This window comes from Macrobrachium nipponense, chromosome 37 (assembly GCF_015104395.2).
Source record: "Macrobrachium nipponense isolate FS-2020 chromosome 37, ASM1510439v2, whole genome shotgun sequence".
NCBI lineage: Eukaryota > Metazoa > Arthropoda > Malacostraca > Decapoda > Palaemonidae > Macrobrachium > Macrobrachium nipponense.
Genome location: NC_061097.1, coordinates 40,775,870 through 40,797,929, shown reverse-complemented (window position 1 = coordinate 40,797,929; position 22,060 = coordinate 40,775,870). Strand labels below are relative to the sequence as shown.

At 36.0% G+C, this 22,060-nt stretch overlaps 1 protein-coding gene across 1 annotated transcript in view; it reads left to right on the top strand.

Moving 5' to 3' along the window:
• The window catches only part of LOC135209352 (uncharacterized), a 95,315-nt gene that overhangs the window by 29,163 nt on the left and 44,092 nt on the right, over nt 1-22,060 (top strand). Inside the window, exons 6-10 of the mRNA XM_064242050.1 lie at nt 2,353-2,529; nt 8,744-8,927; nt 9,506-9,690; nt 10,164-10,294; nt 20,606-20,608. Of these exons, the coding sequence (XP_064098120.1) occupies nt 2,353-2,529; nt 8,744-8,927; nt 9,506-9,690; nt 10,164-10,294; nt 20,606-20,608 (680 nt within the window). The remainder of the gene's footprint in view (nt 1-2,352; nt 2,530-8,743; nt 8,928-9,505; nt 9,691-10,163; nt 10,295-20,605; nt 20,609-22,060) is intronic.

Sequence of the window (22,060 nt, the reverse complement as noted above, 5' to 3'; positions counted from 1 at the left end):
GCAGGAGAAGGAATACCCAAGCCAACAGGGACCAGACAGCGCGCCCCAATCACCGAGAACATCGCGCCCCTTGGAAGGCATGAGAAGACCCAGCGTCAGCGAAAGTCAAGTAACATCCTTACTCAGGTCGCTGAGACCCAAGCCAACACGAATCAGCAACCGTTAACCAACGTAGACCATTTTGGACATACACCACACACACACACACAACTCAATTTTAAATCACACACATTTATGTATAAACAGAAATTATCTCTTGTACCTTTATGCATGCTATAAAATATATACATATATTTGTACTCCCGTATTTAGATTTCTATATTCATTTTCATTCCTGTATGTAATTTTGTAATTTTTATCTAAAACCAACATGTAACATATTAAATTTTAAACATACATTTAAGGAAACTCTAGCACATGGCATTGTATTTTGAATATTTATTTAACCACTGTTTAAACTTTCACTCTTATTGTCGCAGTACATATGCCTTATATTCTTTGTAACTAAAACAACGCCCTTAAGCTGTTAATCCCTAGACTAACCAGTTACCCATACCTCGAGGTCATACCTCCCACACGATGAGATAAATAGGCCGAAAGGTCAGATTGTAAGTCAGTAGTCGCTTGATAATGCCATAAAAGGCGAAACAGCTGTCGTGACAAAATTCAATAAATGGAAGAAGGAAGTCTGCGTATATTTCACCAGAAATTGACGAACGAGAATCGGAAAAAACTTCGTCGGTATGAAGATACCTGCAAGAAACTTATTGATGCCACTAAAGCAATTGCTTTTAACGAAAATTGTATTAGAGAAAAACTATGCCCTAAAAGTATATATATATATATCTATATATATATATATATATATATATATATATATATTATGTATATAATATAAAACACAACACTCATATATATGTATATATATATATATATATATATATATATATATATATGTATATATATATATGTATATATATATATATCATATATATAGTATATATATATATATATATATATGTATGTATATATATATATATATATATATATATATATATATATATACATATATACATATAAAATATATATATAGTTTCACTTTCATAAATGTATGTTTATCCACCCCAAGATGAAGAATGAGAGAGCGACACTTTCTCACAAAGCCAAGCTTAACTTGACCTGGGCCAATGCCGAATGTCCCGAGCATTTCAAGAAGTTGCACTTTTATCCGAAACTCGTTCCTAAACGGTCCGCTGGCAAAGCGTTGAAAATAAATTGTCCTCTGAAGAACAAGAACAAGAAGAAGAAGAAGAATAAAAGAAACTGAATTCAGACATACCAGCCCCTGACACCTGCAGAAGTGGCTAAAACAGTTTTAGGTTTGTTGCTGTGCTTTTGAGCGCAGCTCGACTGTAAACAAGTTTCTTGTCGACTTGATTATTTCAAGCTGGTGTTGATTGGTTGAGGGTAACCAAGGTCGATTTACTTCGCGGATTGCTCATACTTGGATAATCAGTTTAGAAGTTGATTGGTTTAGGGAAGCCAAGATCGATTTATTTAGCGAATTGCTCATTCTTTGATAATTAGTTTAGAAGTTGATTGGTTGAGGGGAACCAAGGTCGATTTATTTAGCGAACTGCTTATACTGGGATAATTGGTTTAGAACTTAAAACCGTTTATTGCGCCATTTTTTTTAAGTGCAGTAAGTAAAGAACGACTCTTGATAAATATTTTATTTTATTGAGTGATTTGATGAACGCAAGAACGATTTATTTAGACAGTATATTTGATTTAAAATACTGACCAATGAGGGGGAAGTAAGAACGATTTTTTCCACCTATATCTTTCATTTTTGTTAAGGGGAAATTATGGCTTTCTTACATTTTTTTAAATTTAAACATTCGGGAAATTCATAACTATTTCTTCACCAACTGTTTATTATATCTACCGAATGCTCTGAAGAAAATAAGCAAGAATTATTTACCATATTCTTTATTTAATTTTTTTCGCTCATCTAGGGAAAGTAGTTGTTTATCGTCCTTGTTAATTTAAAATTTATCGATTGGTTTAAAGTAACCTTTATTGAACTTCTTTTGGTTTAGAATAAGGATGATTTTTTTTTTTTACCGGACCTTTAAAAACATATATCATTAAAAAAAATAAAATTGATGCCTATGATATGCCTGCAAAATTGAATCAAAGTTAATCTGAAATTGTCTTCAGAGTGTTACACAATTTCTTTATTTTAAATTATTAAAAAGGTATTTGTTCAGCTTAATGGAGCCACTTATCTTAAAAGAGCCGCAGGTATGAAGGCGACCCCTGAACCAGACTTATCTCATCTCCCCGCAGAAATCCAAGTTCTTCGAATGCACCTGCCGGCGTTGTTCTGATCCCACGGAGCTGGGCTCCCACTACAGTACGCTCCTCTGCAGCCAGTGCGGTGGAAATGTCCTGTCCAGCGACCCCATGAATTTCGACGCCGTCTGGGCCTGTCAGGACTGCGGTAGCACCGTCACGGGCAAAGAGGTCAGTGGAGGTGAAATCAAGTGGGTAATTCTAAAGAATAGTTCCTCACGGACTGCAAGGAACGTAACCGCGAATACGACATCCATAGGGATTAGGGCGTCTAATGTATTTCGAGGTGTTTAGTACTGGCCCCTGGGGGTTAATTACAGTCGTCCGAATAAATATTACTCAAAATTCTTGTTCAGGAGGTAAACTTGCATAGAAAAACCGCAACTGTCATAGTCTAGGTCGCCGCGGAATTGTACTATAGATCTACCATCAAATGTTACGTTAAAGGGAAAGTCCTTGCAGCCGATGAATTCACATTGATAGGGGGGAGGGGGAGAGTCCTTGAAGTCGATGAATCCCTCAGGTTTGTAGAGGAGTGCTTATAGTCTGAGTCAGCCATTGGCGCTGCAAACTTGTATGTTGATTGGCTCTTATAAAAAATAACACATACACTCACACACGTATGTCTTTCTTTTTGAGTCTTTTTAAGCAAAATGTTCAATTATTAGATTACTGGGAGTGGATATATATATATATATATATATATATATATATATATATATATATATATATATATATATCTATATATATATAATGTATGTATGTATGTATGTATATGTATATCTAATAAAAGGAGCATATAAAAACGCCAAAATATAGAAAGTAAGTGCCATATTTCAGAGACTGCTGTCTCTCCCTTCATTACCTACTTGAAGAGAGATACAGCAGTCTCTGAATATAGTACTTACTTTTTATATTTTGGCGCTTTTATGGGCTCCTTTTATCAGATGGAATTCTGTTGTAACAATATTTTCACTAGTTATATATGTATATATATAATTTGTATGTGTGTGTGTGTGTGTGTGTGTGTACAAGCATGAATGTATAACGATAAACCACCTAATAGGAAAAAGCGAACAAGACCAAATCGCATTTTGAAATACCTTCAAACGAATGAAAATGGAGGACGAATTAAAGATAGAAACGTCAAGAAGAAGAGGAGGAGGAGGGTGCCTTTGAATCTCTTTGATGTACGCGATCTCTTCCTTCAGTGACATTCCGCAATTCTTGTCGTTCGTTAAACGTTTGATCTAGTTTGAGGTCTTTTGTGCGTTTTGGCCAAACGCCAGGCGGCTGAGGTCGTTTGAGAAAGTGGAGGACACAGTAGTGCGAATTATGATGTGCCTGTCCCGATGGGTTTTTTCTACCTCATTTTGTTTCATTACATTTCGGTGGCTTATCAAACTTGAGTCCGCTGTTTGAAATAACCGCAGGGTAGACTAAATTGAAATGTATCTCATATATGTATGTGTGGTTCTGTGCGTGCAGTCATGTGTACGAGTATCCACAGACTTACCCCCACACACACATACACTCATGCACATGCACGAGTCATCAACAACAGCCCCAAAAAATTAAGACCCATATCATCTCAACTTCTTTAACTTCAGCACTTTATAAATCTCCCTCTCCTTCTCCCTATCACTATACCGAATTAGCATACAGCTCCTACCAATCTTCTGTCCTCCAAATAACCTATATAATTCAACAGCTATCATTCTTTCATTATCCATATTAGGTCGCTGCACCGTTTTCCTGTTTCGCATTTCCCTTCGTAACCCTAACTGGCTCAGATTGACCTTCGCTTTTCTCCTCGTTCAAACTTGAAACTATTTCATCAGCCTCTACAGTCTCTTTTCACCATGCCCGATTAGCACTGTAATATCTGCGAACATCAGCCATTCTGCAATCCATTCGTGGGAGTTGATTTATCACCTTTCCACCTATACATCTACTGTTGTCCTTGACTTGCAACTCCATCCAATATTTGTTGGCCGTATTCCAGCATATGATTCGCTTCTATCCTAAAAATGTTAAACCCCCCCTCCGTCTTGTGATTCATAATACACATTCTGAGCACCCTTCACATTAGTTCCTCGTTGGACGAGCCGGTTACGCGCTCGACTGCCGATCTCAGGGTCCGGGTTCGAATCCCCGCTCTGCCAACAAAGAATTAGAGGAATTTATTTCTGGTGATAGAAATTCATTTCTCGATGTGGTTCGGATCCCGTTGCTAAGTAACCAGTTGGTTCCTAGCCACGTAAGATGATCTAATCTTTTGGGCCAGCCCTAGGAAAGCTGTTAATCAGCTCAGTGGTCTGGTGAAAATTAAGATATACTTAACTTGCCCTTCACATTCCCTCTGTGGGCCTACGTATTGCATGAACAGCTGCTTCTATTTACTTTAAACTTCTCATACAGCTTTCTGTTAACAAACGCATGATCTACACTCCCCCTTCCTTGTCTAAACCCACACAGGTCTCCCTTTATCATATGTCTTACATTTTCGACCAAAACCCTACAAGACACCTTCCTTGGTAAAGTAATTTAAGTGATTTCCTTTTAATTCCTAGTCTCCTCTATACAAAGGAACAATTACTCATCTAACTCATTCTTTAGGAACCTTTCCCTCATTCATGCGTACCTTATATGACCTGGTCAGCCTCTCAGTCACACTTTTACCATCAGACCGCAGTGTCACAATTGTAACTCCATCAACTCCTGGTTTCTTTATTATATTTTTCAACCTCTCAATTGTCCTCCTAACAGATATATGAGATATTTCTACAAGTATTCCTGAGCTTAGCGTAACTCCTTCCAATCTCCACTTTCACGTCAGCCATGTTTCTTCTATCTTATAAAATTAATATCATATTGTGTTATATATATATATCTATATATATATAGATAGATATATATATATATATATATATATATATATATAGATATATATATATATACATACATACAGGGTGTCCATAAAGTCCCAGTACCATTCTGAGCAGTAAATACTTTGAAAGGTACTGGACTTTATATATATATATATATATATATATATATAATATATATATATATATATATATATATAATATTATATATATATATATATATATATATATATATATATATATATGATAGGCTAATATGTGGAAATTGTACTGCGTACGGACACCTGCAATGATCCAAGTGTTAAAACGACTATGGCCATTGTGTTTTTATTTTAATTCCTCCTCGTTAGGGAAAACGGCTGAATTCTTAAAAAAAATTATGTATGTGTATACTATATGTGCCTCTGTGTATATTTGCCGAATCAATTTCACAATCCCTACATCACAATTAAAAGAAGCGAATTGGCTGACCATCAAACAACAAACGCAAAAGTAAAAAGGAAATGGGAAAGAAAATCAGAATAAAATTGCTACCTCCAATTATCTTGACATTGTTTCAACAATGTTGCCATTTAAGTGCCAAGTCCAGATTCGGCTCTTCGCAGAATGTCAAGCAAAATGCCTGCTGTTCAAATTCCTACTGACAGTGCTAATAGCAGTAGTGAAAATTATAATAATATTTATACTGTTACCAGATGAGGTGTATATTAAGAAATTTTGGAGCTTTCAGTCACTTGCGATATTGTTTTTTTTTTATTTGATTTACAGTGGAGAGAGAAAGAGAGAAATAGATTAACAGACATACAGCCATGCAGACAGACTTAGCAGGAGAGAGAGAGAGAGAGAGAGAGAGAGAGAGAGAGAGAGAGAGAGAGAGAGATTGTAACAGCATTAAAAGTTCTTTAGTCAAGAGCCTGGAAGCAGAAAAATAGAAAAAAATAAGTATAAACACTTAATAGAATCAACTACGTAAAGATTACGAGAGAGAGAGAGAGAGAGAGAGAGAGAGAGAGAGAGAGAGAGAGAGAGAGAGAGAAGAATGTCCCCCAGTGAAGGTAAACACAGTGGCAGCCTTGTTGCGTAACTTCGAAGCAGAACCATAAATTTGAGGGGAATTCTTCCTTGAAGACAACGGTGGGTTACTGAGGGGAGTGATTTTCCTTTTCGGCAATTAGCCCCCTTTTCCTCTCAGGTTAATGGCCCTCTGAAAAGACGTCATAGCCTTCCTTCTCACATTTATTCTAAAATGATTGAGTCAAATTACAGTTGTATATACTGTAGACGTGTGGAGATTTGTGGAAGGAAAAGCACGGCATTGAAGGTGATTTATGTAATATATATATAATATATTATATATATATATATATATATATATATATATATATATATATATTATATATGTATGTGTGTGTGTGTGTGTGTGTGTGTGTGTGTGTGTGTGTGTGTGTGTGTGGTATATGAGTGAACGATACTATATCCATCGTTTTTCGTGCGAAAATACATTTTAGAATTTATATAATTCATGTAAAATCCACAATGTAAATCTCATTTAATGCAACATAACTCACTTCTCTTACCTCCCGTAAAAGCAAATTAACCTTCAATTTACCAAAGAGCAACGCTCAAAGTGCAACTCATGCATCCTTGAAAGCAGAGTGCGCGTCTATACTTAGCCCTAATTAGAGCCAAGGCACTTGCCGTTTATTCCCGCAGTCTGTTGCCTTGAGGGAAAGTGATCAATTCTGTTGGAATAAATTGCGACCGTTATTTTACTTTTATTATCTATCTCGGCAGCATACAAGCTGTCTGGTGACGTGCGTCTGGCAGCTGCCCAGGATCTCTGATTTCCCTCTTGGTTGGTATATGTCATTACATGAGGTATTTCTCCCCCTCGTCGATAAGATCATAGCTCGTCCAAATTGAAGGCGTTTGGTTATCAGTTAAGAACCCATTAGATAAGGAAAACATTTGGTTATTCTGTAAATAATTGCTGTGGTGTATGGCGGAATACCACATAAAGTGCACAATGCATATTTCAGTTAGAGTATAATCGGTTTTCTCCGTTATAGACTAACCACCGAGTTGGTCATTCATACCTTAGGCAAATAGCGTCATCATCTTTTTTCTTCAGGAAATGAGCCTAATTATGTCCTTGGCATGAGGGATCTGACTCATGTATTCAACTAGCTATGTGAGATACCTGCTACTGAGTTAGAGGGGCCTCACACACACACACACACACCATATATATGTGTATATAAACACTGGAATTAGTAGTTCAGTGTTTATAATACTCTCCCGCATGCAAGAGGGACTTGCTCGATTCCCGACTTTGCAGCGTAATTGTGCCTTTGTTGACCTAAGTAGTGAATTATGTTCCACTGGTCGATGACAGGGGCAAGGAACTTCGTTCATAAATACTGAATGGAAACTAGCTTTGGTAGCACTTAGTGGGGTCACCTTTGCTAGTGGCAAATAAGTAATTATATTTAAATATATATATATATATATATTATATTATATATATATATATAGAAATAGAGATAGTTAGATATATACCACCTGTACAACTTTCCCCCTTGAAGTCTCCATTCTGACCTTGGCTATGACCCACCTCAGTCAGGTGATTACCAGGTACCAAATTGCCCTCGTAGCTCTGTGTATATATGTAGACATATATATATATATATATATATATATATATATATATACATACACACACACACACACACACACACATATATATAATATATATATATATATATTAATATATATATATTATATAATTATAATTATACTACTACACACACACACAATTCACGGCTTACATCAACAAAGGAACAAGCAATAAGTAACTGCAGAGTAGACTTACCCAGTATTTAATTTATCCTTTCTCGGTAATACAACCCAGTGTCTCTCACTTGTACATGCATTTCATAATCATTCCAATTCAAGACAATTATAGGTATGAGCAAATGATATGAACTTTTCGATTACACTTGTAGACCTACGAGGGTAATTTTGTACCTGGTATCAGCTGACTGATTACCAGGTACATAGTACCAGTTCAAAACTGAATGTACAGGTGATATCTATCTATCTATCTATCTATCTATCTATCTATCAATCTGTCGATATATATATATATATATATATATATATATATATATATATATATATATATATATATATATAAATATTAAAGTATGTAGGATCTACTGGTCACTTTTTACCATAGACATATGTAATTGTAATAGTCATGATGCCACTCTACTTCTCGAGCTCTTCATGTTTTTATTTTTGGTTGGATACGCTTGTCACTACAAAGCCTTAAGATCCAAATACAAGAAAGATGAATGTATCTGTATATGTGTTTGTATGCGTTTATTCATGTCTATCTATATATATGTATGTATACGTAAAAATATAGAAACTATATGTATATGTTTATGTGTATACATTGTTACTTATGTTCCATTTGATTTCATTTTCTGCAGGTTGAACAGACCAATGAAACGCTCGTCAGGATGTTCCACGAAAGGGACCGGAGTCAAATCCGGCCCCTGGAGAACCTCATTGAGCTCTGCAGCCGGAGGGTCCATCCCAGCCACCAGGTGCCCTTGGAGGCGAAATTCGCCTGGATCAAGTTTTGCGGCAACCATCCTCAGTACAGATACAAAGGTTAAAATTACTCACGGTTTCATTCGGATATTTACTGTGGGGCTCACGACCTCATCCCAGACACATTGGCTGAATGCAGAGAAAGGAAGTTGGTGAATTATAAATGTTTATATATCGGAATGTGTCTTGTGTTTGTATGCGTATGTATGTATGTATGTATGTATGGAATGTCGTCGAAGTTACAGCTTGTGTGTGTGTGTGTAACCTGTTATACTTCCTTTTTTACTAATATATCCAATAATTTGTTAATTTTTTTAATAACTTATTGTCACTTTCAATGAACGCCATATTCTTTGGAAGCTCGAATTTTAAGTCGGTGGCCGGTGTGGTGGGCTAGTTCCATATGAATGGGGTCATCTTCTAAATGATAATAATAATAATGATAATAATAAATGTATGTATCTGGTTATTTCTTCCATTTTCCAGAAAACTAAAACAAAGGTAAAATTCAGTACAGTCGAGTTGCAAGTCTCAAACGACATATTTGAAAAAAAGGCTTCATATGTTTGGTCGTCTAAAAAAAATTGAACGAAGTATCTGATTGATTTAGTCTTAAGGTCCGTAAATTGTCTTTCCAGATATTTCGAAAGATCTGCTGCTAAGAAAAGTATCCTATTGCAAGGACCTGCTGCAGATGGCCGACGCCGTATTCCCTGGAAGAAGCCAGTACAGAGGATTCTTTCTTTACGAGCTTTTTGCTACTCAGAAGACCCTGGGGAAGAGACTGCGTGACTTTGGAGAGACTAATAACAAATCTGCCCAGGTAAACAACTTCGACCTATTAATATTTATCCACGTATCTTTGGATGCACAGAATTGTATATGAAAAGTCACTCAAGTGCAATAGTTCTCTTGGTGATAATTCATTCATAAGAAGAGTGACATGATTCTGGAAGAAAATTGATGATTGTTATTTCTACTTATGTAAATTTTTTTCCATACCATCTATAGTAGGGAAAGGAATCTCCGTAATCTTTAAAGGATTTGGGATAAAACTATCCATATTATGGAATGCAAAAGTTTTCTCACTTTTACATTGCCTAATCACTTAACTGCTGGTAAAAATATTGCGTCTGAGCGACTTCATTGATTTTCTTAATGATAACTTAAACGTATTTCTGCCCCTGATAAATATATAATCAAAGTTTTTGCAAAAGATGGAACGCTTTCGTAAAAAAAAATATCTCGTAATATGAATTTACCAAACCATAGTGATTCTCCTTTTCTGTATTAAAGGATTACTTAAACGAGGCAGAGAACATCCTACAGGAGGTGAGGGAGATCTTCTGCTACGAGAGTGAAATGGAGGACAGAGGCCTCGAAGGAAAACTCGAAATCCTGTCAAAGGAACTGGACTCCCTTCCTTGACGCATTCTGTGACGTGTGCGTCAGTCGTGTGTGAATTGCCTGTGGAAAAATGCTTGGTGGGTAATTTTTTCCAATAAGAAACTACATTGTTCTATAAATACGATGTACTGTTAGTATTATACACAGGTTATTTGTCGTGAGCCTTGGAAGGCATAGATAGACTCCAGCGATTTCTGTGACTTGATTATTTGTCAGGTAACCCACAGAATCTTAGTAGCTACTTACAGAGGATTCGATAAATATGCCGTATTTTAAGCAGCCTGCTAATTTCTTTAGGTGGTTCAGTTAGCAAGCAATCTACAAAAATAGGGTATTATGTTTCGAGCAACTTAAAAAAATATTCTCGTAGAGTTTTTCATCAACTACAAAGGGGTCCACAGGTACGTTGTAGTAATACAGACTGGAAAGTGTTCTGTGGATAGGTGGTTTTTCTCGTAGTCTCCAAAGGCTTTTACAAATAGACTGATTGTCGAGCAGCCTACAATTAGCTTGTTTGGCAAGCAGCCTGGAAAGGGGTTTTACAGATATGTTTTTTTGACTAATATCCCACAAAGACTTCTACAAAAAGGATGGTTTGCCAAGCAAACTTCTAAGCCCGTGAGGCAATCTGTAAACATTCCAGTGGAACGAGTTTCTATGTAACAACATTGGAAGTGTAAAAGAAAAGTAGGTTTTATTGCACTTAGAATATATGGAGAAGTAGGTAATAGAATAAATTTCACTTACTTGAAAAGTTGGCAGTTCGTGTGAACTGGAATAATTTCTGAGTTATCAATAATGTCTTAAGTTATTTCAACAACTTGCGTGATTGCAAGCATCATCCTTACATTAAAATTTACCAAAGATTAATATGAATTTATAGTTTAGTTTTCTTAATACCACATCTGTGCTTCGCCTCTACTCGATTAACAGTGAATAATTCTCATTATTTACAAAAATGTGTTCTAAACAAAGGCATATATGTCATCTCCAACACTGTATTTATATTTAATTAGTATCAAACACGATGCCTCGCATATATTTGAAAATGGCGCTTAGTGTTCAGCTTACTCTGAAACATTTTATTCATTAGAATATTTTTTTATTGTCTAAATTATAAATATTCCACTGTCTATACATAAATGATTAAAGAAGGAAGTACTTCATAAAACATTATATATATATATATATATATATATATATATATTATATATTTATTTTATTTTTCCAGAACACTTCAACCTGCTTTTCATTCTTCCTAAAGTTGATTCGATTAGCCACGAGTAAACCGAGAATGTTGAGCAACGATGGTCAAGTACTAATGAGGTACAGGGGGGTCCTCGAGTTACGACGTAGATCCGTTCTTACGATGCATCGTAACACGATTTTCAGCGTAAGTCGGAACATTGAAAAATACCACATGATTTAATGTAAATACCTATCAATAACAACGAGAGAACAATTCCTTACCTTTATTAGTTTGATTGGCTTGCACACTGAGAGGAAGCTGCGGTGCTGGAGAGACTGGGGGAGGTTTTAGTGAAGAGAAAAAAGAACCTCCAGAAGTTGCTGGAGATGCTGAGGCAGGTGATTCTTGAGGTGAGGCAGAACATACTAGTACTGGAGAACATGGTCTTCCAACCAAAGCACCAATAACCTTTCCATTTCAATTATTAGACCACTACGCTGCTTAGTTATCACTGTCGCTTTCATAGGAGCAGATCCTTTCACATGTTCAACGATGCGCTCTTTATCTTTGATAATGGTAGCAACGGTCGAACGGCTAAGGCCAAGCGAGCGGCCAATGTTTGTTGGCGTTTCTCCCTTCTCAGATCGCTTTATAAATGTCCACTTTAACTTTCCATGGTGATGGCCTTTCTTTTCTTCGATGCACTACCATCAGAAGAGTCCGCCTTGCGCTTGGGAGCCATAACAAAGAGCAAAAAGTTACAAAAACGATACAAACACGAGGAGAGAGAGGCAGTGTAAACAACCAAAATGGCGTATGGGCGAGGACTGAGCGTAGCGAAGCGACGCCGTCCTCTCCCCCACAAAGCGTATTCTTCCGCCGTGCGCCTGGAACTAGTTCGCGTTTGTTTACGTTGCTATACCGACGCTAAACCGCGTAAGACGGAACGACGCAAAATAATTTTTATTTTTTTTATTTTTATTTTTATGGGGGCGCGTTCGTAACCACGAACATCGTAAGTCGAGACCAGCGTAACCCCGAGGACTTACTGTATAGGAGTGTATATAGTGATGGTAAGTAGAATTCTGTTGATGTAGATGTATACAGAAATTTGGCTTGACGTTATAACGGGACGAAAGGGACCCAGCTATGTCCCATATACATATGGAAAGTGTTTTGGAGAATGCTGAAACCTCACTCACTCTTAGGACTGAGTTGAAGGGTTTATTGGGTTTATTGTTGAGCAAAGAGTAACTATTGCAAATTGGACCTACACGAGTTTATAGAAGCTGGACAGCTGGTGGGTGCAGATCAAAGGGAGCCTGTGGTAAGTCAAAGAACCTTTAGTGTTCTGTGTACTTTATTAGGAGAAACGACTTCACATGGAAAAAGTCTACCTTATGTCATTTCCTTTCAAAAGGGCTTAGCGTCAACAGATAGTACCTTCCAGTTGTGGACATGTCTCGAGCGATGAGGTTTCTTGCCCCATGCCCTATTCCTGACAGCTGACGGGGATCGAACCATGAGTCTTGGCATTTTAAACCCAGTACTGCCACTGAGGTACAACTCGCTCATACACACATACCACGTATATCTAACTATTTATATTTAAAGAGAGAGAGAGAGAGAGAGAGAGAGAGAGACAGCTCTATGGCTTGTCTCTCAACGTATAAATCGAGTACAAGAATTGAAAACAACACGAGATGGGAATTTAACGACCTGACCAACGAAGCTTAATGTGACTGTAAATACAAGGCATCACTCTTTTGAACGCTTGAAAATCAGAGACCTCTCCATTTTACGTTAGAAAAGAGGATCGGGGAAACCCACAGAGCTGGCGAATGATGTCTCTTAATTACTCGAGTACAAAACAGTCCAACATTTGAAAGTGATGACAGTTGTGCCAATCTTTGTCCTTTGTCAATGCTTTTTAGTTTTCGGTAAAAGAAAACTACTGAGATGGCTTTGTCTGTCCGTCCGCACTTTTCCTATCCGCCCCCAGATCTTAAGAACTACCGAGGCTAGAGGGCTGCAAATTGTATGTTGATCGTCCACACTCCAGTCATTAAACATACCAAATTGGAGCCCTCTAGCCTCGCTAGTTGTTTTGATTTTATTTAAGGCTAAAGTTAGCCGTGATCGTGGTTCTGGCAACGCAACAACACAGGCTACCACGGCCGCCTGAGAGTTTCATGGGCCGCGATTCATACAGCGTTATACCGAGACCACCGAAAGACAGATCTATTTTTGGTGGCCTTGATTATACGCGCTACAGAAAACTCGACTGCGCCGAAGAAACTTGGGGCGCATTTTTTACTTGTTTGTTTGACAGGACGTTTATAACCACCATTCTGGTGAAAATTCTGGTCTGGGCTAGAAAAGGAGATTGAGTTGCCAGTCCCATCGGCTATGACTAAAGCACTCTGGATATATGTCGAGGGGAATTGGGTCTTGGCAGCCGTCCCTTGTAAACAAAAAAAAAAAAAAAAAAAAAAAAAATAGTGCTATTACAACTTTTGCAAGTTAAATAAACTTGACTGGTATGGCGGAAATAGCAGTGGGTCGTCATGAGGCCGAAAGCGAACATAGTTGAGTTAGCCATAGTGACGGCAAGATCTGTGTTCTGTTTTTCGTTCAGACAGAACTTTGAGGTCTCGGTGTAATTAATAGGAAGAGAAATGGATGACAGGCGAACAAGAAAGAGAAGGGACGGTGAAGAATGTGCGAGAGAGAGACTAGGAAAGAGATGTGCAAATAGAGATGGGTTGAGAGAAGGGAAAATATGTGAGAGAAATAAAGTGAGAAGTGAAAGAAAGTGTAGTTGAGAGAGAAAGAGAATGTAGAAAAGAACTTGGAAGAGAGAGAGAGAGAGAGAGAGAGAATGTAGAAAGAACTTGGGAGAGAGAGAGCGACGGAGGGGGAATTAGATTGTGCATGGAAGAGAGACAGAAAGAGAGGAAGAGAGTTAATAGCAATCAAAACAAATGCCATCATAAAACTCAATGACTCGTGTAAGCAACCTCTCTGATACAATCGGCAAAGGACACTCGGCCACACATGTCCCCTAAAGACATGACATTCCGTCAAAGTCACTTTGAAAACGAAGGAAGTCAGACTAAACATAGACGATATCTTTGGCTCGCTCTCTCGGTTGTGGCACCCATTGCCTCATTTATTTAGTGGAGTATTTGTCGAATTTCGGTGGCCTAAGAAAATTGATTATCCAATTTTAAAAATATTATGTTCCAGATACCAAATCATTCACGGAAATCCAAGTCTTCTCCGCTCCCACCCCGGGGGCAACGTACCATTCCCCCAGGGATCAACCCCCCTTTCCCTTAGGGCCAATCTTCCCCATCCTCCATGGGCCACTCTCCCCTTCCCCTGTGGCTAACCATCCCACCTAGAGCTAACTCCCCCTACCACAGGAGCCAACCTTCCCTATCGCCAACCCCCATCCCTTTCCCCTGGCTAGCCCCTATCGCCCAGGGGCCAACACCCCCCCTTTCCCCTGGTTAACCCCTCCCTCCCTTGGGGCCAAACCCCCATACCCCTTGGGGTCAACCCTCCCTACCCTGGGCGGCATACAACCTCATCCATTCCCGGCCGGGCCACAAACCAGCACCGCCCCCCCCCCAAAAAAAAAAAAAAAAAAAAAAAAAAAAGAAAAAAAAAAAAAAAAAAAAAAAATTGAGAGAAAGTCAAAGGCTGCATAATCCTCTAATATATTATATTCATACCATACATACCTCCGTACACTCAATCTCTGTCACTCCTTAGAATGTTGGGATGATATTATGACGACCGAGAGATCAAATAAAAAAAAAAAATAAGGGGAAAAAATATTTAGGGTCGTTTGACATCCCCCTGCCTCGTGACAACAGCTGCTCTCTCTCTCTCTCTCTCTCTCTCTCTCTCTCTCTCTCTCTCTCTCTCTCTCATTCATAAAAAGGGAAGCTGAAAAATTACGACCGACTCCATTTATTTTTCTCAGGTAACCTAGTTAACGAGGGCGTCTTTCCAAGATTAATTCCTAAAGGAGCTTATTTAATATATATATATATATATATGTGCTGTGTGTGTGTATACTATGTATGCATGTATGTTTATATATTATATTATATATATATATATCATTATGTATGTATATATGTATATATATATATATATTTTTTTTTTAAATCACAGTAGATGCACGTGACTTCATAAATAAGCGAATACCACGGGAAAATGATAGTCAGAAATCCAAGCGCTTTCGTCTTTATTCAGACATCGTCAAGGAGCTCCTTGACGATGTCTGAATAAAGACGAAAGCGCCTTGGATTTCTGACTATCATTTTCCCGTGGTATTTCGCTATATATATATATATAATATATATATATATGTATATATATATATATGTATATATATATATATATATATATATATATATATATGGGGATACAATCCACAATGAAGTAAATTCCTCTTGTAGTTTAAATATATATTTTCTTGTATAGGATTAAAGCTTTCGATTTTCGACCATCAACAGTTGATGGTCGAAAGCTTTAATCCTACACAAGAAATATATATTTCAAACTACAAGAGGAATTTACTTCATTGTGGATTGTATCCCCATTTACTTAGAGGTACGACATAATACCTGGCTTCGCATATATATAATATATATATATATATATATATATATATATTATATATATATATATATAAATATATTATTATACACATATATATATATAAAATACTATATACATATATATTATATTATATAATAACATATATATATATATATATATATATATATATATATATCTATATATCTATATATATATATAATTATATAATATATATATCTTATATATATAATATATAATATTATATATATATATAATACTATATACATATATTATATAATACTATACACACACACACACACACACACACACATATATATATATATATATATATATATATATATATATATATATACATAAGAAAATCCAGGACATACATATATATATATATATATATATATATATATATATATATGTATAATAGATCCTTCCTAACCTCAGCATACCTATAGAGATGAGGTTACAGATTATCAACCCCACGCCCTTGTACTTGACTCCAGCTGAGGTTAGTTCACAGCTCGGTCGAGTAGTGGGCAGCAGTCCAGAATCGAACCATGGACTGTGATAACGCGAGACCATTGCTCTCCTAGTGTGGGTTATGTAATGTGTATCCATATATAGTTTGGGCTGAATAATATTAATCTACGGGTTATAAGAGCCAAACTTTCACATAGCTGGCCCTTATATACGTAAGTGTGGAGAATGAAAGGAAGTGCCCTGTTCAGGGCTTTAGGGCAGTACGTAATGTTTGCAGTCTGGATGTGTCGTCTCGCATCTCACTGGATTATACAGACTATATTATATATATATATATATATATATATATATATATATATATATATATATATATATATATATATATATATTGTGTAGAATCTATTGTTAATTTTTACTAGATATATGGGTAATTGTAATATCCACAATGCCCTCTTAACTTCTCAGATTCTTTGCAATTTTTTGGATACGCTTGTCACTACAAAGCCTTGCGCTCCGACTTCAGAGACATTTTAAGGAATCATGATGTCTGTAGCGGGAAACGAACCCGCTATGCCATAATAAGCGACGAGGTCATGTTGCCAACCTGACCACGAGAAGGATGAAAAGTCTATAGTCCCTCTCGTACATACATATACCTGTCGTTTTCAGATATATATTTATTAGAGCTGGAATAGACCCATCCTCACCATCGTAGTCAAGTGGGCAATCGTTTCCATGCTTTTTAAGCTGAAATTTCTATTTAGAATCAACTGGTCATTTTTAAGAGGGCATTGTGGCTATTACAATTTCACTATATATGCGTTTATATATATGTATATATGTATTTATTATGTATATACATAATTATTATATATATGCACACACATAACATATAGTATATATATCTATATATATATATATATATATATATATATATATAATAATATAAATGTCTTTTACTGTAATACAACAGTATAATATGGAGATAAAAGGCCCATAAAACACTATTTGAACGTTGCAACCGTATACTTCGAGCACTTCCCTCTGTGCCTCATATTTTACCAGTGAACAGGTTCACAGAAGGAAGCGCTCGAAATATATGGTTGCAACGCTCAAATAGTGTTTTGTGGGCATTTTATTGCCGTGTGTGTGTGTGTGTGAAAGAAAGAGAACCGTGACATTTTATATTCACAAACATTAAGCTGCAAGTGTCATTCAGTATCCAATTCGCACTACTTCGTAAGGCGGAAATAGTACCGATGTGGAATTAAAATTGATGAGTGGTTTGTCACGTGGGGACGGCGATTCACCGAGCAGATTGGACCAACGACTTCAGTGGCGCCTTAGAGGGTTAGACCACTGGACTGCACTGTCTTGATAGTCCAGTGGATCGAATCCGCCAGGTGACAAACCACTGTCAATTATAATTCCCCTTCTGTATTATTTCAAAAGTGGAGCGAATTAGATATTAAAGGACATCTGTAGCTTAATGTTTGTGTATGTAAATACACACACACATACGCAACCTTCGAAGTAACCTTGAAGGCAACAGGTGAGCACCCATTCCATCCATTGGCGAGATACCAGGTAAATGCTGAGAGTTGCCAGATTATTTTGGGAAAAGTTTTCTATACTACCTTCAAAAGTAGCGGATTTGAAATAAAAGTAGCCCAATGCCGAAGTTTATGATAACATAGTAAAATTATCAAACCAGACGGTATATATATAGATATATACCGTATATTTATATTATATATATATATATATATATATATATATATATATATATATATATATGTATATATTACATATATATATATCATATATATATTTATATTATATATATACTATATATATATATATATATATATATATATAATGTATATATAATGTACAGAGAGATATATAAACCTTAGAGAACTATCTGTGAAACTTACCTCCGATATGATGTATTTTGCCCAACTAAAAAGGCTGATTTTTTTTTTTTTTTTTTCACTCAGAAAAATAGATAAAACGCTTTCTTTCCACTTAATGTGACATGTTGAAAACAAAATAAACTGAACTCAAAATGTTTGAACTATTTAAGTATAATGATTTTCTTTTAATGGGAAAAGGTTGACAAAATTGAATTACTTACTATAAAGGAATAGGAGTCATTAACGTGATATGTCACCAACATGTCACCAACACGTCTTTCCCAAACAATAACAGTGCTGGTGGTCAAAAAGCCATTTCCCTTATTGTTCTTTATCAGAAGAGCGTTGATCATCCAAGTTAATCTGCTCCCTATTTCTAGGCAATGGTTCAGTTGTGTGTTGTTGTCAGATGCACGCATAGGTGGGGAAAGGGAAACCTAGTATCCTGGCATCGTATTCCCAGCGAAAGTGCCAAGGAAAGGAGAAATGTGGTTGACCGCCACTCACTGTCCAACTCGTGCAAGGCTCAAAGAGAATTAAAATGAAAGTTTACTTTATATCCACAAAATGAAATGTTAATATATTTGAAACTTTCGAAAGATTTATGCTGAAAAACTATTTATATGAAATTAGCCCTATTTTATAATTAGTTTAATCATGAAAGTATCCAATAACTACAAAAAGTAGCCCAAAATTTAGCAAGTAGTGGATTGTTATTTGTTGTAGCAGACAGCCATAAAATATAGCCAAATCCGCTACTTGTAGCCCAATCTGGCAACTCTTAACAAGACGAGTCGCGGATCATACCACATTATGAGATAATGTTTGTAAACAAACCCATCATCTTCTCCCGCGACTTGCCAGGAAATCGCCGACCAATTTGAAGGCTCCGACAAGTGTGCTGCGCCATTTAGAGGCTGTAAACAGGAAGAGGAGCGTTTCCCCTTGTTGAAATACCAAAGATGGGTTAGAATTGTTCGAGATTTATTGAACCGGTTGTTCATTTATTCAATCTCGAAGGTACTGTTTTTTTTTTTGGGGGGGGGCACCGGTTCTGGTGTCAAATAATGCTCTTACAATGAAACGAAGAATGGCTTCATATTATTGATTGTACCTCGTCAATCTGTGGACCTTTTCCAGCATTATGATTGCATTTCTTCTGAAATAGATAACGTATTAAATTTTGGGTGAATTTATGATACATTATTATTATAATTTTTACTGTTATTATGAAAATGAACTCCATAGGGATGGAGATTACCTAATGTTCAAATTAAATCGTCAAGCAGCCATGCTCAGAGGAGGGCATGAAAACCAACAATAGTTATTAAGAAATTTATGAAAATATAAAAAAAAAAAAAATGAAAATGGCAACAGCGAAAGAATCAATAGTAAATGTCACGTCTGAAAACATTATTTTAAATTAGATATCTTCGTAGCATGAAGTATACATGGGAACATTGATATTACCTACTGCATTCCCCAAAGATCTATTTGATTTATCGCCACGCACAAATCTGTGCTGATATATCATAAATAAAACGAGCGGAGCCACACATATAGTAAAATAGAAATTTTGATAATGTTATCATTAAAAATAAGCTGTAGGTCCTGTTGCTAGGTGGCCAATTGGTTCCTAGCCACGTAAAAAAAAAAATATCTAATCCTTCGGGCCAGCCCCAGGAGAGCTGATAATCAGGTCAGTGGTCTGGTTAAACTAAGATATACTTAACTTAAGGTGAGAGAGAGAGATAACTTATGGTGAGAGAGAGAGAGATTCATCCACATTCCCGTCAGCGTAACGCTGGTTAAAATACACCAGCAAGAAGGAATGGCGTAGGAGAGGTAAAAGAAAAAAAAAAGAGAGAGAGAGAAAAAAAAAGGCATTTGCTTGCCTTGGTTACATTATTCTTAGAATAGTCCGCCGGAAGAAAACCCGCGCCTGCGCCTTCATTTTGCTACCTCCCCGTATATACGTATATATAGCCACACTCCTAGACTCTTTTAAAAGTACTCTCCGGAACTTTGTGTTGACGAGACGTCAGGTGCGTGCGTCTGTGCGTGAACACACTGACTTTGATACACTTTCTGACAAGTTTTATTTACGCACCTAGGAGGTGAGGCATTCGTTTCCGGGTATTTTTTTTTTCACCTTGCCATTTACTGACAAGGTTTTCGCTTACTCTGGGAGTAAGCCTACAAACTGCATTGTTGTTGTTAGAGGTGGGGTTGGTTAGGAAAGCCCTATCTATGGCAAAGCCTAAACTGGTCTGAAAAATGTGTTTCGCGTCGAGTTTAATGATACAGGAATTTCAGGATAGGAGATTTACGATTTATTTATTCGAATGAAAATGTCAGAAATAAATAGTGTGTATGTTAAACAATACAGAACTATTGTTTAATATAAAATATAATATGTTCATTTTAATGTTCGTTGTTAAAACAACGCGCTCTTTAACTAGATTTTAGCACACGTCCCGAATAAGCTGGAGGTTGGATCACGCCTTGTTTCCGTATGTGGAAAAGGTTAGTCTTAAAGCTCAGTGTATGTTATTAAAAGAAATTCTGTTTTATTTTTATGATACAAATTTCATAAGGCCGCAAGTTTTATGTTAAAAGGAAATTAGTGACGAATAATGCCATGTATCCTGGTTTAATATTTGAAATTTTTTTATAACTTTCCCGATAATTTTTTTTTATTTTTCCTCAATTTCGGTTTGGTGACAGTAAATAATGGTAATGGTTGAAAACCTGTTTGCTATTTACAGAAGGTTTATGGTATATATATATATATATATATATATATATATATATATATATACTATATATATATATATATATATATATACATATATATATATATATATCATATATATATATATATATATATATATATATATATATATATTGCTTAATGTATTGAAAAATTAAAAGTGACTTTGGATGAGTGTTTGTACGTATTCCATTTTGGCATCTGACGCGCAAAAGGGTATTGAAGCGAAAATAATATAGGAATGAATAAGGACAAACGAGTGAAAATAGATAATATAATATAAAAGTGTCAGGTAATTCACGTCAGCAGGATATGGTAATAACAGATGCTTATAAAAATATATGTATATATATACATATGTATATATAAATTTATTTATAAATGTATGTATGCGTTTGTATAAAAATATATGCAATAATGTAGTGTATATATATATATATATATATATATATATATATATATATATATTATATATATATATATATATATACAGGGTGTCCATAAAGTCCCAGTACCATTGTATTTATGGCTCAGAATGTCACTACGACTTTATGGACACCCTGTATATTTATGCGTATATATATATATATATATATATATATATATATATATATATATATATCTTTATATATATAAATGTAGGTATGTTAACAATATTATTTATTTGTATGTATGATTATACGTATGGGCTACGGATGTGTGAATACCTTCCGCACTGAAACCTCCACATGCATGTACGTATGTTCGAATGCGTAAACTGGAAGAGAGAGTACTTCGTCTTAATCTCGATTGGGAC